The following is a 27,600-nucleotide window of genomic DNA, read 5'->3' as shown; positions in this document are numbered from 1 at the left end:
GCCTCGGCGATAAGCCTGTGTTACTGTGTGCACTTGGTAGGAGATCCCTAACTGCCTCACTTAGAGGTGTGGAAGTTTGACTTTGAGCCACTGTAGCTGTATTGTCTACACACACGTCTGCGTGTTATTAGTGAGATTTACAGCACATGTTTGTGTGTTTATAGAAAGAGAGGTGTTGGTTGTGTGTGTGTGTGTGAGACAGACTTGCCAACCACTGGATAAGTTTTCATGGCAGCTGTATAACATCACCCCAACCAAGTGTTTATAGTCTGACTCACCCTCCCCCCTCCCTCTGCCTGTTTCCCTCTTTCACCTTTTCTCTCTCCAACATCACCGCCTTAAAAAAGGAACACGATTTTCTTTTGTGTTTTGGAATCCAAACTCACCACCGTGTACATGTGGCAGCTGAAGATTAGTTGTGAATAAAAATGTGAGGAGTTCAAGTTCAGCATTGCTGCAGGCATATAGTTTCTATTTCCTGTTGTTAAAAGAAGGAAAATGCCCCAACAGCTTATATTGTGTCCAAAGAGTTTACTACTTTCTACTTTTCGCATGAGTGAGGACAGTACCTGCAGTATTTCACAGTGCTGAAGGTGACATGTAATGCTGTCTTTGGTCACTTTCTGCTCATTTCTAAGTCCCTGTCATGTCATTGTTTTTGATGGGGCCTTCTTCTGTTTTACCTCTATGTCCCCATGAAACCGAAATCTTTAATTGTTTATGTGATTTAAAAAAAAAAGAGGGGGGTGGGGTTGCATTTAAGTGCAGGTCTCCAGTTAATGGCTGCTGTTGTTGCTGAGACAGCTCACACAACTATACATTTTTATCCAGGAATCCATACATGTGTATAATGCATTCTTCTCATTCTTCTCTTCGTTGTGAGGCGTTCAGGAAAGATTTTGCCACACGCCACCGCCCGTTAATACTGTGTTAGCAACACTGCAGGGTTAATTCTACTCTGTATTGTACTTGCCTCACTTAGCTTCATCCCGGCTCCTCTGACTTTTGCTTCTACATTAGGTTTATTAGCAGTGACACACAAACATGTATCATTGATTAGATTCCCCCCCCCCCCATTTTCAAAACCTTAAATTTCTCTGTGTTTCTTACACAATCGCAAAAAAAAAGTTTCCTCCATATAAGGCATTCATGACACGTAGGAAATTCTTTGTCTGCCTGCGTTTTGCCAGTGTGGCATTTACTGGCCATCTGTAATTTGTAGGTACAGAAAATAACTTGTCACAATATCTGGATACAAGCTTCAGCAAAGCTTTAGTAAAAAAAAAACAACTTTGCACAAATAAACTTAAGGCAAATTATGTATTTGACATTTTTATGACTTATACATCTCGGTAGAGTAAAACACCGTAAACTAGACTGCAGTTTTTTTTATTGATTACCTTGATATTGATCAGCTGTATTTCTTAAATGAGTGGATTGTATATCTGCGGAAGCATTCGGTCAATCCACAATTCAAATCATCAGAAATGTATTCTTGACTGATTTTTCCTTCTTGACTGAAGTATCCAAATACAAGTTGTCTATTTATCATACGGGATTTTTTTTTTTCCATTTCAAAGTGACATGGTACATAATTGATTCAAATATGGACAGAAGAGTTATGGTATACCAAATATCTAGGTGAAATAAAGAAACAAAATATTTCTTTGCTCATATTGTTGCAGCGGATGATCAAAGAATGAGCTTTATCCAGTCCGGGTAATTTCTTCATCTATCTTATGGGATGCAGTTGGCCTTTATGTAATGTGTTCAGCTCTAACAAAGGAGGTGATCAACAAGTCAGAGGGCTTATTTGCCCCTAAGGTTCAACTGGAGAAATGTTGAATTTTTTATGATGGGGGACTGATGAGCCTACAAGTCATTCTGTGCAGCTGATAATCTTTCATCTCTTTCAAATTAGGCACACTGGAAGAATTTACACCCACTGTAGAATTAGTTTATCAGATTATTTTGTTGGCCAAGAAATAATTGCGCTTGTTTAGAAATTCACAATACTCAAAAGAAGCTGTGGATTTTGTCATGGTGATGGCAAGCAACCGCAACAACGTCGTTGTTATCAGTCAAATTAGCCTAAAATGTGAAATTGGCTTTATATTGGTTTTATTTAATCTTTTCTCTTGTCATCATCCTCATGGCTCTAATAAATGCACAATGAAATATTAATCGTATAAAGTGGCTAAAGGTCTTCCTTTTTAACTTTGTGGAGGCTAGTTTTTATGAGTTTTTATGTTTTCCTTCCAAACCTGGAAAACGTTGCTTTTTAGGAACCACATATGGGTCAGACACTACTGTCAAGAAGCTGTGGATCAAGAATTGCATCCTTTCCTCAGGGAACAGGAATACTACTGTTCGGTTTTTATGTGTGCAGAGCTGTTTATAATTGGTGAGAAATGTAGACGCGTTCCCTCGGCGGAGAATAACGCATATGCAGACGCAGAAAGAGTCGAGCATAGCACTCGAATATGTTCTCAACACAAGATGGTCTCTCGGGAGTGTGAGAGTCTGGCCGTTTTTAAATCTGTGTTTTTGTGTGCAAACAGAAGTCGGTGAAAAGTCCTTTGAAATATAAAAAAAAAAAAAACGTCTGACACAAGTGAGGTAAATATTATCTCACACACAGAAACTGTGCAAGCAGAGGTTAGGGAAAGTAAAGCAAAATCCTTGCCTTGCTGCCTTTTGTTGTGGTTGCAGCAAACATGAGAAAATAAAATGACATCAGTATTTTGTGGTCAGAGCAGCACTAGTTCTGCACAGTATTTAAATTTGTTCCATTATCCTGAAAAAAGTTGCTGCAGTTCTTCTGAAGATTTCTGGCATGTACTTCCAACCTTGTGCTGTCGTGATCAGGCCAAACCACCAGCTGCTGGATTCTTTGTTAAATAATTAATTGTTATTAATTATATCAGGTGATGGTAATTAATCCAATACATCATCATTTCTAAGTTAACTGACATATATTTGGCTATTTTGTTTTATTATTATTCTACAGTTCTGTGTTGTTTTTAAGCTAACATAAATACACGTGAACCAAAGGATGTTATCAGCTGCTGTTGATGGAACCAAGTTTCTGTTGATTAAGGTGACTGATGATGGGGAAAAGATCTTTCTCTTGAACAATTCCCATGCATTTGGCTGCTTGTAGTTTAGAAATGATCCTTCATCTTGACCTGATGTGCCTTTTGTGGAGGTGTAATTTGCTTTAAGTCCTCTTGCAGCTCTTTACATTCAGGTGCGTATGCAGACAGCTTCACGTGAGATTTAGACGTTTTGTTACATTAAAGATAATTCACTCTTGAGTGTTTAAGTGAGAGCCCTCATAGTAATTTATTCGTGGCACAAAACTTTTCCTTCTCTAATTGCATTTCTCATGGTGCAACAGCAGAGATTATAATGATAAACTTTGTCTGTCTGATGATTCTCTGATGGGTTGTTCTCACAGTTTGTGTGGTCGCCTCTGGCTCCTCCCCCGACGTCTGCTTTGATGAAAATATACTGCTCGGAGCAGCTTTGGCACGCATAGTCTGCACCTCATGACCATAACAGTATACTGAGCCAGCCTCTTAACATTGGACTTATTAGGTCATACTGATGGGAGTGTTTATGTCAGTGCACATATCTGTGTTAATGTGTTTGTTCAGGCATGTCCAGCTGTGTCTCTTCTCTTGTGGCTCTGCTTCGCTTGCTGTTCCCTCTTTTTTTTTTTCCCCGCTAATGATGATTTATTTTTATCTTTGATTCCCACCTTTCCAACATACACAGACAAAACAAACACACAGTCACAAAGAACAGTACCTGATGCACACTGTTGCTTCTCCAACTCTTACTTTTCTTTTCTTACACCTTGATTCCTTTCTTCAACATCACCAAATTAGAAGCACTTTGCCAGCATCCATTTAGCCACCTGCATTTGAAAATGTAAGCATCCATAATAATCTTTTTTCCGTGCTCACTTTTTACTATCCGGTGTGGTGGGATTGCCAGCTCTTGACTTGGCTGTAAAATTTGGCATGTTGGCATTCCAGCTCTTTTTGAGTTTAATTGAAATGCTGTGTTTCCAAATGTTCCAGTTAACCTGTTGCCAAAGGCTTTTGATAAAGGATTTCTGTGCTTATCATTAAATTGGACTTTTCAGCGCATACTTGACTCAAACCCATTAGATATTATCCTTACTTTAATGGATCAGTCAAAAATTTCATAGCCCAATGATTTGTTTTTAATCATATCTCATTCTGTGCTTTTATCTCTATGATATTTATCCATTTTCACTTCGAAGGCTATGATTTGTCATTGGTTGTAGTCAGCCAATGATTATTTATATCTACAGCTCATTTAAACCAAAGTGTTTTAAGCAAACTTTACTTTTTTCTTGGGCAACATGAAAAAAGTCTGAGGTTTGTGTTGGTTTGGTGTCGGGTGTCTGCTTGCTGAGACAATGCCAGCCAGATTGTCACAATGACAGACGGGCGACTCAAAAGGCACGCAGATGTACACATTTACATATGTACCCACAAACAGACAGATGAAGCTGCCCTCCTGCTTGCTATGAATCTCCTTCCATCCTCCCATCCATCCCTCCACTGTGAGCCAGCCGCTTCCACATGACACCACCAGTCCAGAGGTATGTGTACTAATTTGGCTACACTGCGGAACCAGGGATCAGGGAATACAATGGTGAGGGTTATCCTGGGAATTCCTACTTCACAATGGCAGCCTTTGTGCTCTTTGCTGTTCGGTCCGGTATTGAAGAAAGCACATGCTGGCAAAAATCTCATTGGCCTCTTGCTTTGTGTGTGTATGTGTGAGTGTGTATCTGATGGGGTGGATGATATTCAAAAATGCACAGGTCGAAAAATGAGTCTGCACTCAGTGACTTGCCCTGCAGCAGTAACACCATCCATCACTTGCACTGTTTTTATTGTAACCACGCCATTAAAACACTCATTAAGCTTTCCGTTGCCCTTTTTTTGTCTGCACTGTCATTTTCTTATTGTCTGTCGCTCTTTGCATCAATAATCTATTCTTCTGCTTGAATATCTCCACCACTCCTCACAAAGATTAATATCCCTGTCTTTTTGGCTGCTGTTTGCTTGTGTTTTTCTCTGGTAATGATGTTGCTGATGACTGGAAAGCTGCATTTAGTTTAAAAGCAGCCACATGAAAGTTGACAGCTGCAGCTCACTGCCTGGGGTTTTGAAATGCCTTAAAAACACGAGGCTCATTACATTCTGAACTGTGGTTCTGTACTGTAGCCGGTTCCAATTGAATTTGGTTTTCATAGGTATTGGAAGAATGTGATTCTTGATTTTTCAGGTGGGCCCATAAAATGGATTTTTGCTAAATTAAGTAATGTGTTTTTGAGCTCTTTTTTTTTTTTTTTGTTCATTAGATGCTTAATATGCACACTACTTCATTTCTGAATGACAGAGTGTGTTTGAGAGGCTGGATGGGTTATAGATAGATGGATACTTTATTAATCCCGAGGTGAATGATGATGATGATACAGTTGATAGGTGCAGTCCAATGATACTCCTCTGGGGACCTTGTTTGTCCAATGAGAAAAGATGGAAGGAAGCGTAATCTTGGCAACTGCTGCATAATATATAAATATGTTGAAATTTGCAGGGACATAAACCAGAAGGGTTTTGAAGGCAGCTGCCACAACAGCCAGCTATCTGACTAGACAAGCATAAAAAATAATGGCTTCTTCCCTTGTGTGTCTGCATCCTATGGTAATGTCAAATTTGCAGCAGCCCCGTCCACAGCCCACTACACCGCGATGGGTACAATGGAACTACAAGCTTCCCAGTCTCCGTTATGCAGCTAATATGATTTGATATTGTGAGCTGGCATGAAAATCACCTTGTTTCTGTGTCTTCGGACAGTTTTTTATTGTTCACATACATTTGGAGGGTGTTGGGTTGCTCCCTGTCTCCCAGGGAAGTAAAGGGTGTTTTTATTTTTAGAAGAGTGTCTTAGAAAAGATAGCACAGTTTAACAGGTTATTGACATACAACACTTGAAATTAACATAACATTTACATGAAAGTTACATGAAGTTTGAGATGCAACATAATTCGCATAGATACAGCTTCAATTGTGAAAAAAAAATGCATGAAAATAAGAATCATGATTCTATTACCTTGAATCAAAAGTCTTGGCACTTCCTGATGCCTACTGCTGCATTACTGTGGCTGTACAGAGGGACCTGCCACTTTTTTCACTGCCACCATAGTATTGAGTTATTTAGTTGGTTGCAGTTTGCAATTTGAGCCACTGTATATCACTACATCCCTAAAAACAGAACCTTTAAGATAACCTCAAAATTAAAAACGGTCTTCTATTAGTTTATGTAGCTCAGCTCCTGTGTCCAAGCAGTCGGAGTGGTGAATATTTTCCCAGCTCAGGACAGGCTCTAGGAAAATAAATTATGTTAATCTTCTTCCAGATTTAGACCCAGCTTTATCCTTCTGTTTTTCAGGGAAAGAATGACTCTTTTTCTGATGTAGATCAAGGAGTAGAGGTCATATATGCTCTCTGCTAATGCTCTGAGTGCCATTTGGATGGCCAGGTGACAACTACTCCTTAACCCCCATTAGATAACGGAACACCACAGCCTATTTGGAAGAATGCAAAACAGAAAGTTTAGGGCAAAATTAAATTTCATAACTCGCCCTTCCAGAAATCAGAGCAATAAAACTGTATTCTTAATGTAGTTAATGTTAATTCTTAAAGAAGTTAATGTTCTTAACTTAATGTAGAACTAAATTAAAACCTAGTGGTGTCTTGTGTCAACATCTATTGTTGACTTTAGAATTCATAAAATTTGTACGTGATCAGTGTTTCAAAGGAGACAATCATTCAGTCATTTCTCTGGTAATGACTCGATGACCAGAGAATAACTGCTCCTGATTTACTCTTTACTTGAAGAACAGTTACTCGGATTAGGACATTTGAAGTTGGAGTTGGGCATTTGGCTCTCGACATAAACAACAAAGAAAGTAATAATAAAAAAATCTTCTTTATACCAAAGGGAAATTATATAAATATGCCATGTGCCTTTCTGTGATATTGTTTTAGTTTTTGCTTTGTTTTTCCTTTATATGACATTTGTTCTGTAGTGACACAAAGAATGTGAAGAGAGAAAGAAAAATGCTGTCCCTCAGAAATCAGACTGTGGACGTTGGGTTTCTGTGGCCTGCGCCTCCACCTTTAGGCTACCAGCATTTCCTGTCTGTTTTCTGTGTGTGTGTGTGTGTGTGCTTGGGGTTGTTCTCACAGGACTGCACAACACCAGCTACAATAAAACAACCATTGCAGGAGTCAACACGGCTCTTTTGTTCTGGTTTCTCACTTTTTGTTGTTCTCCATCCTCCTGCCTTAAGTGACAGCAGCCAAGTCCATCTAATTGTTTCCCTGGACAGCAGCCTGTCAGTTGTCTCCTATTTTCCCTCCTTCTCCCTCTCGTCTCCTCCTCCGCTCCTCTCTTTCTCCCTCCCTGTCATCATCTGTCCATCTGCCTTGTGAATCACTAAATGCAAATAAGCACGGGTTGCGCAATAGTGATCTGGCTGTTATCTTTGATCGCACAAACACACACACACACTGTTTCTGCACTCTTTATCTCTTTGTTTGTGTGCTTTCCTTTTTTGGTGTGTCAGTTAGATTCTTTTTTTAGTCTTCTTATATTATAGGCTAAGTTTGCTGTCGTTAGCTAATGGAGCTCCTACTCCCATGCATATGCCTCAACCTGTTTAAAAAAAAAAAAAAAAAAAAAAAACCTCATTATGTTTGACACCCAGGGGGGAGATGATGAAGATGGGAATGTGATGCTTCCTTTTTTTCTATTGCCAGGTCTCAGCAGCTTTATCAGTCCTGATTCCTATTGCATTTTCATTTATAATGGTGTCCCAGCTGGTGTTTACTGAAACATTTAATCTCAATTTGTTCTTCAAATGGCAAACTTTCAAATTTGACTGCTGATCTTTTTCTCTGAAACCAACTTTTGCCTGTAAATGATAAATACCTGGCAAATAGCATGTCCAACTTAAGTGGAGCGACAGGTGGGCCCAGCTGGTATCAAATTTGGCCCATCTACTCTTGCTGCTACAGACTTTGGACGTGATTGTCGTCTCCCCCCCCCCCCCCCCCCCCACACACACACACACACACACACACTAAGTCTTTTTACTTTGATACTATTTAATTATCCCCAAACAGCAGCATTTCAAGTTGAGGGCAATAAAAAGAGCATTTGTAAGTGATAGTCGTAACCTTCCTTTTTTTTTTTTTTTTTTAAATCAAAGGTTTATCAAAAAAAACACTGTGAGTGGATTTCTTGTGAGTTATTCGGAAAAATTGACAAATGTGCTATTTTATTTTTAAAAAAAGAAAATGTACATATTGATTGTAGCAATAATGTGTTATTTGACAAATGATTATAACTGCTGTAGCTCAGCCTCTGGGCTCTCCGGGACAATTTGAGGTCTAGAAACGTACATAACAAAAGTCAAGTGTGTTCTGAAGAAGCTTCCTTAATTTGCTTGTGTAAATCTATTGATTTTTCTCAACCACTATATCAAGGCTACAGGCAACAATAAAAATGATGCTTTAAAATGCAGGCATTAATGAAATATGGAGAAAATGCAGGTGGCTCATTTACTCGCCCAAATGTATTAGTTCAGTGATCAGAGGTGATGTTAGCAGAGTTCGTCTTATCTGTAGCTCACACCAGTGCTCATGAAAACACGTATGGACACACACGAGCTCCCTTTTGGTCAGAATCTTCTGCATAAATCACAAACTTAAGCTACATGTCGCAGCTGCCACGCGATGCATACGCACACTGTTTTGGTCTGATAGTTGAGGTCGCGGTGTTATCAGGGCTTGCAGCTTCTCTGCTGTTTATGGAGCACACAAATGCACACAAAAGATAAGAAGATTGCACAATAACACGCTGACCACAGAAACACACATCCAACATTGCACACTCGTACAGACATGTATTTTTCAGGCTGCGTCAGATGCGGAAGTCCATCTTTTGCTACCTCCCTGAAGTACTGTCAAGATGTATTTTTGAATATTCATGTCTTCCTGTTTACTTTTTTTTTTTCATGATTTTCTTGTGTCTAGACCAAACGGCCTATAAGAACTTGTTCTGCTGCATTCATTTAAATGGTTTAAACAAAGCAATATCACCAGTTGGTCATTACTGCCTCAATCCCCCCCCCCCTTTTTTTTTTTTTTTTTCTTAAAGTTGTACAGTTTCGCAAAAACTGCAAACTTCTGGTTTCAGTGTTGTGCACATGTGTGTTTATTAAGTGGAAAGTGAGACTGTTTATATATACTTTTCATTGTGAGAACTGATTATTATATGTTCTATATTATACACTATAGGTCTTCCACAAATAACCATATAATGCATTATATGTATGGATCAATTTGTGCTATTTCATTGAAATAAGAAAAAAAATCCATTGAGCTAGTTTTGCTTCCTTAAATGTACTTTTATTCAACTTGTGCCATTATAGATAGATTAAAAGAAAAAATTAAAGATTAGCTTTCTGTATCTGCTTATGAATAAATTTTAAACCATTATTTTCACAACTCTATCATACCACTTTGTGTTTACTTATGCAGCACCATGCAGTCTTTTTAAGAAAGAGGCTATATAAATAAAGATGAGAGAAATAGAAAATCTTCTTTTCCTAGAAGCTGACACCAAGCAGTCTTGGTTTCTTGTCTGATATGGACTGAAACTACGGTTTCATTTTCATGGCACAGAAATGTGTTGAATTTTGCAAATGTCCTAATGTTTTTGCACACTTCACTGAGTTCTATGCAACTGTGTTAAATGTTATATTTAAGATATACGGGCTGATTGTGGTTTATTTGCAGTACCGTAATTATTTTCATGCAAGACCTGATGGAAAAAAAAAAAGGGCAGAGGAAACAAAGTACAATAAAGAGAATGAATCTGGAAGGATAGAGGGAGCATTTTGAGGAATGGATGGAGGAATAATGAGAAACTGAATTGATGGATGGCGAGACAAGGTGAGGATTGACTCAAAATGACAAATGATTAAAAGAGCAAACGACAGGGATGTCACGACAGAGAAAAAGGGTGAGACGGAGGAGATCTATATTTTATGAATGACGAGCGGTGGGCAGAGAGGCTTGTGTATCTAATCTAAAATCAGTTGTTTACTTTTGGAAATCATCATTGCCCAAATTCAGATGACAATCAGAATCTGTAGACTTATTTCTTCACAGTATCTGTGGCCTTCTGACTCATTCAAATGCTCATTTCTGTATGCGTATGACCAGCTCTTTGTAAATGATCTTGCGGTATTCACCCATTTATAGTGTGCAATTTCCAAAGAGCGACAGAGCAGCCGAGTGAACATTGTAGTTGTGGGTGGAAGAGTGGGCGGTGGGTTGAAAAAAATGCAGTGTTTGATTCACTGAGGACTGCCTCTGATGCATCTCATTCCCTCATTTTTACTCTTCCCTTACCCATTTATACATCAGACGCCATCCTGCCAAGCTCGCATACAATGTAAATACTGCTGCTACTCCTGATAAAAATCCTCCATGTTTGAGTAAGGAGCCACTACTTATAAATATGAATATGTTTCTCTGCAGAAACACTCATTTTAAAACTCATTTGTCTACTGCTACTTTTGTTGTGACACTCCCTTCGTGTTGTATTGAAGGGAAATGTGCTTGCATCTTGCTCCCCACTTGTTGCTTCTCAAGTTTCTTTGCCAGGTGCTGTTTGGTGTAACAAAACTGAATGGGGCCGAACGAGTCTCAATTCATCCATGCTGGCTTACAGGAGCTGGGCTTATGCTCCTGTTTTTGTTTCACATAGAGAAGATGATAAATAAAATGTTAAACTATTATATATGGAAATATCTTATTTAGTTGAAGACTTAAGCTGGTAACCAATACACTGATGTGACTGACTGGTGTCTTTCTCTAACTTGTGGAAGTCCTCCACAGTTCTTGTTCTTTTTTTTCTTCCTCCTGGACATTTTGTTTCAAGTTAGAACCACTACTTTTACCTAATTACATTCCCAACTCACATGACCTATACTGGCACCTTCTGTTGACACTACTCCACCTAGTTAGTTAGCTTTAACCCAGTTAAAGTAAAATGTCTGATTTTACATTTATTTTTATGACTTTTCAAAAGATTGCTTCTGATTTACTTCACAAAGGAATATAAGCTCAGCTCAGATTCTGTTTCTGTTTCTTAATCAGACGTTTTATGTTAGCTTAAAAAAACTCGGCAGCTTTTTTTTCATTGAGTTAGAGCCTAAAGTTGAATATTTACCTCTGAGCCTTAAGTTAAAAATGTAAATTGCAGTTTTTGTTTTGGTGTTTGGAAACTTGGCCTCATTCTCTGCAGCCCGACGACCGAGAATGAGGTGAAGCAGGAGCGGTGTTTGAACTGCAGAATGTGATGGTAAAAGACAAAGTTTTATGTTTTGTATATTTGAATATGATCTTTCTCACCAGTGCATAGGGATGGGACTTGATAAGATTTTATTGATGCCAATGTCATCATCGATGCTTCTTGTAGATGCGGTTCTGTATCAATTCCCTCATTGATTCTATGTTCACTTTTCTCTGAGGAAAAAATGTCACATTTTCACCATCAACGCAACTGCTTAGTATCCTTTTGCAAGTAATGTAAAAAAAAAAATACTAATTAGAATAGAATATCAACCAGAAAAATCAAAGTCATTTTAGCCCCCCCTCTGCCCCCTGACCTACCTGAAATTGGATCTTCTGTTGTTGAGGAAAGGTGCTTTTCAGAACAAATTTTGTGACCCATTGACAGTCATTCACCCTTTTCATCTCTCATCACTTTCCTGACTGTGCAGCAAGTATGAACGATGTTTAACTTAGCTGTCAGCAGCCTAATGGTAGCTGCAGCAACAGTTTCTCGGGTAACGTCTAAAGAGGAAGAAATTAGTTTATACGGTTTCTTTTAGGTCCATTAAGACAAAGTAACATCTCTTTGTTACTCAGCATGTTCAAAACTGCTATTCAGCTTTGATAAAATACATATTAAAACCGCTGCAATATGGGTAAAATAAAATTTAAAAAAAAATCACCATACAAACAAGCCAAAGACGAGCTTCTTTGCAGTGATTTCAGCTAAATTTACATCCACTATGATGTTCCAGAGAGAAAGTTTGAAGCGACAAAGTGTCTCCATATTTGCTCACACAGTTCCCAGCCTCCCATAACGCACTTCAAACATGATACCGCTGAAGAAGCTAACAGGCACAGCTACCTTCCATTGATCAGCAGGGCTGAGGGAGAGAGAGGTGTTCCTACTGCGGGACAGAGCTCCCGCTCTGGTGGGCATATAAGTTGGCAATATTGGTGCTGTTTGCCTCCTCTTCTCCCTATGACATCATGAGTTTTGAATTTGTTATTCACTGAGAGTGAAAGAATTTGTGCCGTAAAAGTGAAAGTGTAAGTTGCGCGCCTTGAACTCGGTACAGACTCGAAAGCCCTGGGTGTATCATATTGTTTTAAATGGGAAGCTTTCCATTGTTCTTGTGACTTTTGGAGGAGGTCTGCCTCTTTTTTTTGTTCTAGACTGCCTGACTTTGTCTTTTTTTAGGCTCCTATCTCAGAGTAGGCACTTTCCCAGTGTTAAGGGAACTATCTGTTGTAAATTTACAGCAACTGGCAGGTTTGTCAAAACATGACTGAAATCCAACTGTGATACCCAGGATTTTTCGAGCCTTTAATAACAATTTTTTTTTTAAATTGTATCAAGACCACTTAATGTGAGTGCAAAACAAGTCAACAGCTGTGTTGACTACAACAGCAGTGATGTTGTAGTCAACACCGTCTACAACTGGACCAAGAATTGACCAAGACCAGACATTGAGAAAAAAGACTTTGAGGATCTAAACAGTCAAAATCAAGACTAGAAAAAAAAAAACTTAAATTGTATGCACATGTAAAATTCTATATACATTTAGGAAAGTTAGAATGTGTTTGAATGACTAACAGTCACCAACACTGATTAGAATTTTAAATGAATATGAGTCAAGTGGTTGCATTTGAAGCAAATAAGGCAACTATGTTAATAAGTAAATCAGACAACATACAGATTGATTATTCATTAATTAATCTATGCGTTTGTGGCTATGATTGGTGTTCTAATTGAATAATATCCAGAGCCTTTTTTGGAGACCGAGTTATCAGAGCAAAAATGCACCACGTTTCGGGATGAGCCTTCAAAGAGTAAAACTGATCACAACTACAACGATACTATATTGTTCTGTCTGGAAGGCAAATTAAACTATTTCTGCATATTTAGGCCTGATCATACAGAGCTGGTGAAATCATCAGTTGGACCATGGAAGGTTAAGAGAGAAAGTCTGGGTTGGACTTGAATTATTGCCACGTATTCCATCGCAGGAGAAAAATACATGTGGGGCTTTTCTTATATCATGGGAAATGCAGTACTCTACTTTCAAATAAAGCAGCCACAAATTGGCAGTACATCACGCACATTTTGAAGTTTCAGACTTTTATTTAAAAAGAAAAAAAGCCTAATGGTTTGTCAGGTATTGAAGTTTTGAAGTCCTTTTGGACTGCTGTGGAATTGGTTATCAGGCGAAGGACTGTGGAGGGACTGATGGATGGTGAAAGATGAGAGAAGCGAGAAGGTGTTAGTAATGATACAAAAGTGTGTGGGAGCGGTGACGGGTTGGAAGAGAAGGGGCTCTAAAGATGAGAGGAGTGCTGGAGAGAGGAGAACGCAGCTCCTCTAAAGTGTTTATTCAAGTAATAGTGAGAGGCAGGTAGGAATAAAGCCACAGAGATGCAAAAGGCAATGAGAATGTATTAGTGCTACAGAACTAAGAGGCACCTTAAAACTTATCTTCTATATTTGTTAGACATACTTTGTAATTGTATTTTACCACATATAGGTGTATGCAACTAGTCAAAACAGCATCTTAGCCTATTTCAATTCTTGTGCCTTTTCTTAAATCCTTATTTGTGGATTCTCTTTAGTGTTGTCTGTGTTTTAAGACAATGAAATATTTGAATAGCCTTTCAGATCAAAGCATTGTTCCCATCAGGGATGGTGTTGAGTGTGATCTGAGGATTTCTAAACTTTACAGTTCAGTCAAGAACATCCTCGGGGACTTCATTGTGAGGATGATTCAGAGGGGACTGTGGTTTTTTTCGCCTTTGCTGACGCACATTACGATAACCTTAATTCGGTTTGAAATTGCATTCATGATGTAATATATATGATGATATAGAGTATATCTAAAGAATATTTTGAACTCGCTTATTTGCACTTATCTGCCTTTTTTGTCTGGAGCAAATTAAAATAGTTTTCATCATTACTCAAGCAACTTCTCATTTTAAGAGATGAGAAGATGAGTAAACTTGATAAAACTGTAATTTATCACTTGATGGCCTATAATGTTTAAAAAAAATAACATCCATGCAGCTTTGGGTGAAATCTTGCTTTTCAAATTGTTCTGAATTGTTTCATTAAGATCTTTTTTCTTGTCAAGGTGAAAAGACGCATATTACAACCCAGTAAGACTGTTGGCTTCTCCAGTTTATGGTTAAAACTACCATTTAAAAAAAATATATATATTATGTATTTGAGAACATAAATGAATTTACAGATGTTCAGTTAACTATCATTCAGTGTCATTGCTTAAAGTGGAGTTGGTATGCTGTGAAAATTAAAATGGAATGCAGTGATTTTCCAACGTTTTCCCATTGTTGTTTAATTTGGGTTTCACCTGTTCACCAGTTCTGTGCAGGACCAGGCTGCATGAAGACTTTTAATGTGGAGCAATGCTGTTGGAATGAATTTGAATGAAATTTGGGACCGTTTCCTATGATGAGAAGGGCCCTCCCTTAAAAGAAAAATAAAAAGGATGACATTCATTTGTATATTATTCAGCATTAATGGTGCCTTCAGAGATTTTCAGGTTTCTCGTGCTGCGCGTTAATGCACCAACGTAATGGATGTGGACTTTTCCTCAGATCATCTGTGTTAAATGAAGGAACTAAGTTATTTATTTCATTCTTGTTTTAAAACAAAAAATGGACAGTTGTGTTCTGTTCTGCGCAGTCTAGAGAAGCCATCGTTCTCCAGAAGAACATCTCCAGTAAAAGAGGGTGGATTTGGAGCTGGAGTTGGAGGCTGCTGCTCACTTCCCCCTTCAGCCGCCCCTAAAACGGCCTGATCTGAGGAGTGTTGTTTCAGTTGTTGTGCTTACAGTGTTTGACAAAAGCAGGTGTCATGCTTTTTAATAACATCTAAGGAAATTGTGCCAACTTCTGAAATAAGGGCATGATATGTCTCCTTTAATGGATGTATTTGAGGGTAGACCTAAATTTCTTTGAATGTTTATGCTGAAATACTTTTGAACTGTTGCTTACCACCTAGTCTTTCACATAGTGATGAACCTCTGTTCATATGTACTTCTGAAAGACTCGTTACTGAACTTCTTTAGTTTTCAGTTCTTCCACCAGGTGTTCTTAAGCCTTTTCAGTCTTTTACCTCCCAACATCCCAGCTTCTTTTAAACATGTTGCTGGCACCTGTGACTGTATATTTTAACTGAGCATATATTTTCTTTTTTTAAACATTTTCTTATACATATTTTTCTACCCATCCTTTGATAAATCCTTCAGCTAATCATTTCATATGGTGCATGTTATAGGTAAACGACTCAACAAGTAATTCAACAAGTATACTCATAGAGGATTTAATGAGCTCTTTGTAACTGTCTTCATCTAAAAAACCTTTAACTGCTTAAGGTGGCTTTTTGTTTACATTTTCCACTATATATCAATATTTAATCAAAAGCTTTTTGTCATTCTGAAGCCATTTTACATCGTTCTTATGGAGCAACTTCTTCCCATTTCATCTGGACTTTGTCCCTCTGAAATGATACTAGGACTTTTCCCTATCAGACCACAAAATTGTTTACCATTGAGACTTCAAACTCCATTTGAGACTTTCATCTTGGCCTCAGGGCGGGGATGAAACGGCAGGACCGCCTTGCGCGCAGCATGAGAACCGTCCCCTTGAGTTTCGGGGTCCGCTGTGTCACTCATAACTCCCCTGTTTTTAATTAGCTCCTTCAGTGGGGGAAGGTGGCAGCAGAATTGCCGCCTGCGAGGTAATTTCAGTGGAAGATTTATTTTCTTTTCCTCTGCCCCTACACGGTCTTCATGGGAACATTGGGAACAATCAACGTGTTCAGAGGAGACCCATAATTAAGACGTTGAGCTTTCATGATTTTTTTTATTTTTTTCTTCTTCTTCCATATTTTTCTCCCTTTATTTTGTCAAAGTTCCCTTGGTAGCCCACTCAGTGATTGCCAGGCTGTGAATTATAAAATTATTTTGTTAGCTATTTAAGAGTCTCAGAGTTCTCCCCTTCACTGCAGGAGGAAGTATTGAGCAGGATTTGACACCAGCCTCTGCTTGTCAGACTGCACTGTCATTAGAAGAAATGGAAAGAGATTTACTACAAAACCCAAACCATATTCTCTCCATCTCCTCGTAATGCCTGATGTTAGGTAGCGTGCTTAGCGGGTTAAAACTAAATTAGGCTCTCATGTGTATACAAGTGTATAAGATGGGTTTTGAGAAATTGATTTGGGTAGAGACAGTATATGAAAATGGACACAAGCACATGGATATAGGGAAGTTGGGGAAGAAATAGCATGACAGACCGAAATACAGACGGACAATAGATGTCAGAAAAAACAGTAGTCATACTGGAGGAGGTAGGAAGAGCAACCACACAAAGTAAATGCAAAGATCAATAGATGTGTATATATATATATATATATATATATATATATATATGGTATATGATAGATGTATGTATGCAGTTGGCGGGAGGAAGATGAATACAGGCAGGCTGGTGAATGAAAACACAAAGACGGATATATTTCTGTGAGAATGACCCTGAGCTTGCAGCAGATTTGCCTACATGATGTTCACAGTGAAAACACAGTGATGCCTGTGGAGCAGATGTCTCAGAGTTATTGGTCAATTGGACATTTTTTGGGGTAATATTTTCCATCCGTGACTTTTAATGCGTACCTGAACTGCACACAGAGAGGAGCCGTTTACTCTGTGGCTTTGCAGTATTTGTGTTTTTTACCCAGAGAACGTGGACACGTTGTCTGAATTCTAAGTGCAGGTCATTTATTTGGGGACAGGCTTGTATATGGAAACCTGCTGTAGCTTTGATGTGTGGTAAAAGATGTGGCTGTGAGCACGTCATGGAGGACATCCTGCATCACAGATGTGTTTTTTCTTTTTTTTCTTTTATTTTGCTGCCTCCTGTTCTCCGTTCTACTTTGCATGTTTTGTTGTTGAATACTTTGTTTTTTGGATTGATGTCCTTTGACATTAGTGGAAAGTGAATACACATAAAACTGCCAACATTAAGGCAATATTCAGATATTTCAAAACAACTTGCTGTGTTTAAGTCTGATACAAGCAGTTGATTGGCCGAATTTAAAACCAACTCTTGAGATGTTTGGGTTACCTCTAATGAACTGTTTGTTTCAGGTCCTTCAGCAACCTCTTTCTTGGATATAGCCCAGGCCGTGACTTGGCCTTTCCGAAACACTCATTTTAATCTTCTTTATTGCTTCTTTGGTAGATCACTTTGTGTGCTTTTTCTGCATTATCTTCTACAATTTGTGAGCATTGTACTACAGCGTTCAACTTTCTTCATGTAATAGCACACCAACTCCATGATGTTGAGATCAGGGCCATGTAAGGGCTGGAGCATCCATTTCAGGATTCTTCTTTGTATTGCTCTGGCTGTGCGTTCCAGGTTACTGTCATGCTCCAGAAGCGGTTTGAAACAAGCCAGGCGCTTCCATGATGGCGCTGCATGATGCAGAACAAGATTGAAGCCTGAAGTGGCTAAAACTTGTGCACTGCTCGGTGTATTTATGCAGATTGAGGAGCGAAAGCTGTGATTGACCTGTTATTTAGGGCCAAGTCTGGAAAAACTTAAAAAGTATGTTGACTACTTTGGATGTGAAAGCATTTAAATTTCCATTTCTGCTTTATATAAACGTAAGCTTACAATTGCACCAGGGACCAATAGTGGGGCTGCTCCCCCCCTTGGAGACTAAACCTGAAGCGACTGTTATGACTATTATGGAAACAGCTCGTCCTGTGTCCAATATGGGGTCATTAGTTATAAGGTAACATGTACACTCTGTCTACTACTCTGACAGTGGCAGACATTTTTAAGCCTTGCAGGATGATTAAATGTATTAAGACTATTTAAAAAAAATAGAAATACAAATTTATCTCTATGTCCAGGTTTGCCCTTGGTTCCCTGTATAAATATACTACCACATTATGGTACTATAAGTGGTGCTCTTACATGTAATGAGGCTGAAGTTTCTTGGATTGCAGCTATTTGGAAACCACCACATTTTAACACCAACTCTGTTGGATGTGGATTCTCTATTTTGTCACCAGTAATGGACGGCATTCTCAACTACCATAACTTTTACATTATCAGGCTTCTACTTTTCACCTCCCAGAATTATGAAGGAAAATCAGAAAAAGGATGCTTTAGAATCTTTATCAGTATATGGAAGCTTGTACTGTTTATAAAAAAAAAAAATACTAGAGATGGCTTCTGCTACCTCTTTTTAGTTATGGTGAAACATCACATTTCAGTTTGTGTGATATGATGATGTACAACAACTAAATATATGGTTATGTTTAATTTAAACATCCTTAATTAGTAGTCCTGAGTAATACTGATGGGTAAACAATCTGGGGAGGTAAAGTCCAAACAGCTTCAAACTTTACATGAACTTATCTTTTGGGTATGATATTTTTATTTGTTTGTATTTAAACTGCTAGTGTTGAGGTAAGGTAATGAAACGCCCTTAGATTAGAGGGGCCCATTCTAATGAGAACATAATTCACCCTAAATGTTACAATCTGGGATTTTAAGATGTTACAATTAAAATGCCAGTAAATGCTAATTGTTTTTAGATGCTTTTTGTTTTGTTCTATTTGTTAGTGTTATTGGGTTTCCCATTTATCTAATTGTTTTTAAATGCAATCAGGTGTTTATCTGTGTGTCACAGTGGACCCCCCCTCCCCCCATATACTGGCTCCCTACTAGCTTTCCAGCTAATGTGTTGTCTTTCTCTCTGTGTATCTGTCCGTCTGTTTTTATGAATGTGTGTCTGATTTTTTTTTTTTTTTTTTTCCTTTTTGCCACATTTGGCCTGTCATTGACTTCCTTTGCTTTTCACATTCTTTGAGCGTGTGTCCATCCTGCATTGTTCATGTTGCTTTCTGCTTGTTTTTGGATGTGTAATTTAAATGTATGTTTGTGTTTTTTTCTCTCTGTCCACTTATGACTGTGCATCTCTTTTTTTTGTGTCTGTGTGTGCGTGCGTGTGTTCCGGTCTTTGCCTGTCTTTTCCACGTGCCGCTGTCTCCATAATGTCCCCACCTCCAGCCTTTGTGACTTTGCTGAACGGGAACCAGGCTCAGGATGCCATCCGCTCCCTCCACCACAGCACTGTTCGAGGACGCTTGATCAACGTCACCCTGCAGCCCACCGATTCCCTGCTCTGCCTCACCAACCTGCCCCACACCTTCACCGCACAGCAGTTTGAGGAGCTGGTGCGCTCGTACGGAAACATCGAGCGCTCCTTTCTGGTGTACAGTGAGCTGAGCGGCCACTCCAAAGGATATGGGTTTGTCGAATACATGAAGAAGGACTCTGCTTCACGGGCACGCTCTGAGCTGCTGGGTCGGCCACTGGTACAGTAGAACAAATGTTAAAATCTGCTACTACACATGTAGTTTTCAATGAAACGGGAAGAAAAGGGGGAAAAAAATCTAAAAAGAGATCTGGCTTTATTAACCCATTGGCGCCTAAAGCACCTGCAAAAAAAGCTGCTCAATGCCTAAGCCAGTTTTTAGAAAAGGTCCCCAATGCCTGAGGTTTTTTTTAACTAAAAACAATTAATTGAAAACACTTAAGAACAATTCAATAGTCTCAGCCTCTGAAACACATAAAGACATGAAATAAGTTGCATTTTAAAGGTTAAATTCTCTGCTTTTATTCCGTCATGTTCATTCAGCATTAACACCAACACATTTTCATTAAAAAAAAATGAAAAAGATGAGTCAATACACACACAAACACACACACAGACACACACATGATTCAGGATAATACCCAATGCTGCTATTTATTATACTACTATTACTATACTATAACTAATCATCATTACTATTATTATCATCATTATTATTATTAGTATTAGTAGTAAATGTAGGCACCACTTCAGCTACATTTCTGGCCATGATAGAGACGTCATTGCAAAATTATAATATCAGCAATAATAATGAATGATAAAAAGAAACTGCAATATATCTTGCATTGTGCAGTTATACTGTATACTTCAGTGACACGACTTCTAAAACATCATAGTTATACTGCAGTAATTCGCACCGGGCTCTCTCTTTTTTTTTTTACATAAGGGCAACGCCACTCAAATAAGAATGAGAAGTCGTCAGAATGAAGCGCAAGAATAAATAATTACCTCCAGATCATGTCAAAACGATCTCGTGCCATCACTCGGGCGACATTTGTCTGATACAGCCACTTGCTCTGCCTCCAGTAATCCCGGCGAGTTAGTAGTTTGATTATTCCAAAAGTTAGGCAGATACCGATGAAAGATTTCATCTCCTGCTTTGACACGGGGCTCCACTTCGAGTTGGGTGGTGTGTGGCCGCGCGCCTGATCCGCATATAAGTTTTTCTGTGTCACCAACATATCCCAAACTTCATCAGTGAAAATATGCGAGAACACATCTAAAGGACTTGCATCTTCAGATATTGGCACCTTCAGCCCCGGTGTACGAGTAAACTTTTGTTGACGTCGGGGGCGAAATCCAGCGGACTGCCAGTCTACTTGAAAGCCAAAAAATTCCTCGTCCTCGTCCTCATCCTCTCCAAACAAATACCAATCATTGTGCATTACATGCGCCTTGAAAATAATGATAAATGAACAATGTTGCGCTACGCAACAACCGGCGTTAGGGACCATGTTGCGCAACGCAACAACCGGCGTTAGGCACAATGTTGCGCTACGCAACATCCGGCGTCAATGGGTTAAATCATTTTTTTGATTGATGGAAAGGATGCTTTTCAGTTACTTTTGCCATAAAGCATCTTCTTATACAGAAACCCAAAATACTCTCAAAATGTTAGAAATATTTTTTGCTTTAGATAGATGTAACAGAGAATGTAATTGTACTGGAGAATGACTCAGAGTAAGCTGCACATTTATATAGTTTTAAGTAAAGCGTCATAAATCTAAACAAAATTGTGAGCTGCTTGCCTGATTTTACTGAAACATAAAAGTCAACAAAAAGAATAGTGATACATTTAAGTTTTTTGTTGGATAACTAAGTACTTCAGACATAAAACTTGACTAAAGATTTAGTCATTAGTCATGTTTGATAAATACTGGAAACAGAAGAGGACTGATAATCAGCACTAATCTGGGCTCTGCCACTTGAAATTTGGTTTAATTCGTCTGACTAATAAACATGAAATTGCTGTGTGAACTCCAAAATTATGTATGAGCAGAAATGCTGAAAGCAACATCTCCTCCTCCTCATTTTAGTGCACAAAAAATGAGTTTCCTCTATGCTAAACCTTCTGACTTTGTGATTGCTTGGGTCGTGAGTCACACTGCACATGGATGTGCAGCTCAAGGGTTGACAAGCTTTTTAATTAGCACTGACAGCAAGTTCATCTATATTCACATATATTGTATCTAGTGCAGATTTTAGATCGCGCTTGTGATGTTGTTAATCTGATTCAGTGTCACAACTCTGAATGTTGCAGGCGGATCGCTCTCTGATGGTTCAATGGATGGATGTCAACCAGTTGAGCCAGGAGGAGAACCTGCACTCAAAGTGTCTGTGTGTGGACCGACTACCACTGGACCTGTGTGACTCTGAAGAACTAAACCAGCTCTTCTCTGAAACCTACAAACCTGTCTTCTGCCAAGTAAGATTCCACACCTATATTTCTTTCTAACTGTATTACACAGAAAGTTTAATCTTAGAATTTTTTAGTATGTTGAGAGCACACACTGCCAGAACATTCAGCATCTATTCAAACAAAACACTACCTATCAAGACACTACCTTTACTTTTACATCTGATATAAGCGGGATATCAACTCTACAAGATATTTCCAAGAGGTCCCGTTTTACTGAACATGTTTGTGGCAAGTTTTCATGTAAATGCATCTAAATTCTGCTCTTTTCAGAGCCTCATAATCTACTGGAAGATAAGTAAAGAAAATGTTTTTCATTGATCATGTTAAACAAACACTGCTTCTGCATCAGCGCCGTCTCAATGATATACGGAAAGCTCTCTTTGAAATGTTCTCCTGCTTTTCTACACACACATTTCCATCGAACACCACCAGGTGAGAAGTGCGGATATAAACTTCAGTGGTCAGCATCCCTGTTGGCCCGCCGGGCAGCGTCACTAAGCTGGTGTTTCCATGGTACGGTGTGGCTGCTGTGGCACCACCTTTCAATCCCGTTTTTGTAATTTTTTTTAACTTTTTTTCCCTAACCCCCCCTCCATCCACTCTTCCCCCACATGCCCATTTAAAGTTCACTCAATGGGTATCTGTCATCTATTGACTTTCCAGTTTTAGCTCCACCCCTCTCCCCCACTCCTACGTAAAAATCAATACACTCACATCATCCTGGTCCCATGATACTTTGTGGGTGTTTAGCTCATGTTTGCCTCGCTGTTGCAGAGCCAGCAGGCTTTGACCTATAGTTCACTGAATTTTTTATTTTTTTTTAATGTACAGTACATTGTGTTCTTGTGTGTGTGTGTGTGTGCGTGTGTGTGTGTGTGTGTGTGTTACTTTCTTTTAGTGCGCTTGGATACTTATTCCACAAGGAGTATGAAACCCTCTGAACACGATTCAGAAGAAATACATATAAGGACATGAAGGCTAAAAACAACCATTCAAACAAGCTGCCTGTTTGTGACAGTGCTACCTTTTTACATGTTGTAATAGAAGAAAACATTTAGTATACAAAAAATATCCACATACTTTTTTACTTTTGTTATTTCACTCTGACAGGAAGTGATACATTATGTTTGAGAGTGGATCTCTGTCAAAAAGCAGCTTGCAAAGCTAAAGCAAATGCAACTTGAATGATTTCAGAATCGAGCCATTCCACCACCACCTGCATTTTGCTTTATTTTTCCCACCTATCAAAGGCTCTTTTTTCTGTTAGCATTTATAGCAAACTCAGTCAGACCGTGTTTAGTACGCCTGCTGTGTTTTTTTCTTAAACATCAGGAATGACCTTCTGTATCGTTCTGTGATACAGTGTTGCAGAAGAAGCCTCTTACTGAACAACCTCCACTGTTTCAACACTGTTATTTAGAGAATGAGCACTGTTGTTCATTGTTTATTATCTTGTGCAGTAATCTTCGTTTTACAATCAGGTCCAGGGGCTCCAAAGCAGTCCCTAGAACAAAGCCAGCCTTCTTTATCAGTTTAAATTTCTTTGAGTCTCTGGCTCTGATGCTGCTATTGCATATTGTATTCGTCAACCCCTTCCACATCTTCACCTAAGATGGAAGGTAGTGTCTGGCTTTCTCCTGGTACTCCTAAAACTCATAATCATAATCATAGATGATGGCATCTTTAACACCAATGGCAGGATGATAAGCAAACTGTAGTGGGTTGTGACGAGGTGTTCACTTGTCACTGAGGTGAGCCAATAACAGTCTTTCTCAGGACTTTCTTGAGAGAAAGTGAGATGTTAGGGCAACTAGGCTGTTGTCACTGAGGGCAGATAGATGAGATAATTTAGGTACAAGAACAAGGCAGGATGTCATTCACAGTACTGAAACCTTCTCCGGACTTAAGCAAAGGTTGAAAAGGTGCTATAGCATCCCACTAAGCAGTTCCACACAGGTGTTTAGGACCCAAGGCCTGACACCATCTGGACCTTCAGCCTTATTCTGGTTCACTTTCTTCAGCTGCTTCGTCGCCTGATTGTTGGAGACACATAGGCTGCAGATGGAGGCAAAGGAGGTGTGACGTTGTAGCTGAACAATGAACGTATAGTTGAAGTCGAGGAGAACCAGATTGCGGTCTGATTTTCCTTATGGAGGGCATGCAGAGGAGCTGTATGTATCCATCACATTTATATAGAATAAAGCCAACTTTTTGTTTTCTCTGGTGGAAAGTTGGAAGTGTATAGCAGAGAAGGAGACTTGGTTGAAATCTTCAAAAATCATCATGAATGTGTTGGGATGTTGTGTTTGTAACCTGGCAACAACTGAGCTTATGACTCCACAAGCAGTCCAGTGTCCTACGTACTGTTCCTCTCGTTCAAAGTGACAAGTTCAGGCTTGCACAATCTGTTGTTAACAAGCACTGCGATACCGCGTCAAGTGTCAAAATGCAAGGACAATCAACTCAAGCCGCACAATCAACTTCCAAACCCACACAGAAAAATCTCTCAAAAAAGGTTTTTCAGAAAAATATTTAAAAAATGCAAAATACAAGCGATATAATGGTTAATGAGCCTAAATAGTTTAGTGTTGAACCAATGACGTGTGATCAGTATAAGGCTTCTGCAGCTACGCTGTATCACAGAGCGAGATACGGGAGGTCAATCCCTCCAGCAGTAATAACGGTGCATAATTAAAGCTTATAAAGATTGTTTAAAAAATGCTGCAACAATATAATTTCTCTTTGGGATAAAAATAAGTTTTTTATTTTTTACTTTTTGCTACTGCAGCTTGATGCCAGCTTTGAAGCAGGCTTTCTAGAATTATTGACATTATGAAGGTGTGACACTTCCCCTCTGCTCCGTCAGTGACAGAGAGGCAGCAGCAGTGTAATTCAGCTGCTTGCACATGCGTGGTGCTAACCTTGTTTTGCACAGTAACGTCGTGGTCTGCGGTGAAAAAAAAAGTAGTCCACAACATTCTACCATGCTTAACTTTCCCACTCAGAAATATTTGCGCATGTAGACATGGCTAAAGTCACTGTACAGCTGTTTTTAACTTAGGTAAACAAACATTAAATTACATTATAAAGTTGTTAATGTGCTAATTAGCGCACACTTAAGCAATTTAGTGAAATTTAACTAAATGGTATGGTCCATTTCTTCTTTTGCAAAAGTTTCTTGTGTTTACTTTGAATCCAAATCTAGCCTAGCTAGTGACTGCTGTAAATAGGGCAGCTGACAAAAAGGGAAAGACCATGTGACAGATTGGAGAGACAGCTGACAGGAGGCAAAGACCCCATAGGTGCTGCCATGGGATAGCAATCCGTGGTAGCAGTAGCAAGGCCTAGCAGCTTTGTTACAACCAGCATAAGCGACAAGTAAATTAAGGTGAATACCCCTAGGGTCAGCAAGAGCAGGGGCGGAAGATGACTCACAGGCAGACTACATGGGAACTGACACTGAAACGATCATGACTATGAGGTGGAGATGTGACTCAGTGGATAGCGGCACGGACCTATTCTCTTGGGCTAGAACTGGGCAGAATAATTCTCAGAGCAAATAGTGTAGCTGGAGAAAATAAAAGTGGTAGGATAGAGGGAAATAAGCTCCATGTTTGTCCTTGTGGTTGGCAGAAAGTAACGTCAGTTAGAGGCCTTAAAATGCATCAGGGAAGAAAGAGTTGTGTGGTAAAGTAAGGGCAGTGTGGCCGAATCGATCACTACTTTTTAAGAAGTCAATCGAGTAAGTCCGATGAAGTCCAGCGGCAGGTAGAAACCACAGTTCAATAACACAACTTCCAAGTTGGTTGTAGGTGGAGAGAGACGTCCGGATGACATGCGCCTTACACCAATTAGGGCCTACATGGATAATATGACGTTGGTGTATGAAGGGAATACTTGAGAGGCTGGTATGAAAATCAAACCTACTAAGTCTAGAAGTATCTCAATAAGTAGAGGGGAATTAAGTGATAAAAAGTTTGTTAGATGAAGAAAAAATTCCAATAATTAGGGAAAAGGCAGTAAAGAGTTTGGGTAGGCGGTACCAGGCAGATATGAATGATGGAGAGCAAGTAGTGCAGTTTCAGAGAGATGCTGCTGAGGGACTGGATAGAATAGATAAATCAGGGCTTCCAAGAAAATTTAAGCTGTGGTGTCTGCAGTTTGGATTGTTTCCTCGGTTGATGTGGCCACTCACTGTGTATGAGATTCCATTATCTGTTGCAGAAAAAATGGAAAGTGTTCCTAGATGCTTAAGTACTGTGGCACTGTATGGGAAAGGCATACTCCAGCTCCCAGTATATAGTCTAGTAGTGGAGTTCAAATCTACTAATGTTAGGACAGAGCTCCTGTTAGCTGGGAGTAAAGATGTGGTAGTTGGTTGGGTTTGGAACCACTTTACTAAGGGGAGGAAATGTAATCCAAGAAAGGCAGCTCAGGAGGCAGAAGCAACTCTTAGACATACAGAGATTGATACTCCAGTGTGGAGTAGAGCAGGTCCCAAGGAGAAGAGAAAGGTTGTTGTTGAGCAGGTTCGTAGACAGGAGGAAATGTTAAGGGGTGCAAAGGCAGTGGCTAAGCGGGGAAGGTGTAGAGAAGAAAATGCTTAGTTGGAAAGAGCTGTGGAGTATGGAGGAAAGGAGTATTAGATTTTTGATAGAGGCAACATATGATGTATTGCCAACTCCCCAGAACCTAAAAACTCTGGGTAAATGGAGACCCGTTATGTTCAGTTACTGCAACTCTAAGGCATATTTTGTCAGGTTGTAAGGTTAGTCTGTCACAAGGCCGGTATACGTGGCGACATATTCAAGTATTAAGAAGCTTAGCTGCAGGTATTGAAGATAAACGAAGGCAGGTAAACTTAGGAGGGTCTAAGGTGAAGAGAGTGGCAATTCAGTTTGTTCAAGAGGGGGAGAAAGTTAATAAGACGATAAGGAGGCACGGCAGCTAAGAGGATGCTTGTGATTGGGAGATGCAGGTAGATTTAGGAGATAAGTTTGTTGTTCCCCAGGAAATGGCCTCTACAAATCTAAGACCTGATATAGTCTTGTGGTCTAGGAGTAGAAAAAGAGTCTGTTCCTTGGGAGTAATTAGTAGCAGAAGACTCTAACAGGAAAAAGCTTAGGTATGTGGAGTTGGGGGCAGAAGCGAGGATGGAAAGTTAGAATATGTCCAGTGGAAGTAGGATGTAGAGGATTTGTTGCAGTCTGTTGTCTCATTGTTGAGGGAGCTGGATGTAAGTGGACAGAGTGTGAGGAAAATAGTGAAGGAAGTGTCAGATGAGGCAGTAAAGTCCAGTCAGTGGATTTGGATTAGAAGAAGCAATAGTAGCTGGGGACCCAGCAGGGGGAGCACTTAGGGTAAACAGACTCTTGGAAGAAGCAAGGAAGAAATCTAGGATATATTTAAGTGGAGGGTGTGGCCCATGTGAGCCTTTTGAAACCAAGTGGCATTTTAAGGAAGTTGGCCTGTATGGC

At 39.4% G+C, this 27,600-nt stretch overlaps 1 protein-coding gene across 2 annotated transcripts in view; it reads left to right on the top strand.

Moving 5' to 3' along the window:
• Positions 1–27,600, top strand: part of raver2 (ribonucleoprotein, PTB-binding 2) — a 102,632-nt gene that overhangs the window by 26,748 nt on the left and 48,284 nt on the right. For both annotated transcript variants that reach the window (XM_075485805.1, XM_075485804.1), the window contains exons 3-4: positions 19,557–19,864; positions 21,965–22,129. In XM_075485805.1, coding sequence (XP_075341920.1) covers positions 19,557–19,864; positions 21,965–22,129 — 473 coding nt within the window. The remainder of the gene's footprint in view (positions 1–19,556; positions 19,865–21,964; positions 22,130–27,600) is intronic.

The sequence above is a fragment of the Odontesthes bonariensis genome, chromosome 15 (genome assembly GCF_027942865.1).
Source record: "Odontesthes bonariensis isolate fOdoBon6 chromosome 15, fOdoBon6.hap1, whole genome shotgun sequence".
Lineage (NCBI taxonomy): Eukaryota > Metazoa > Chordata > Actinopteri > Atheriniformes > Atherinopsidae > Odontesthes > Odontesthes bonariensis.
The sequence above is the reverse complement of the archived record's forward strand: the minus strand, read 5'-3'. Positions and strand labels throughout refer to the sequence as shown.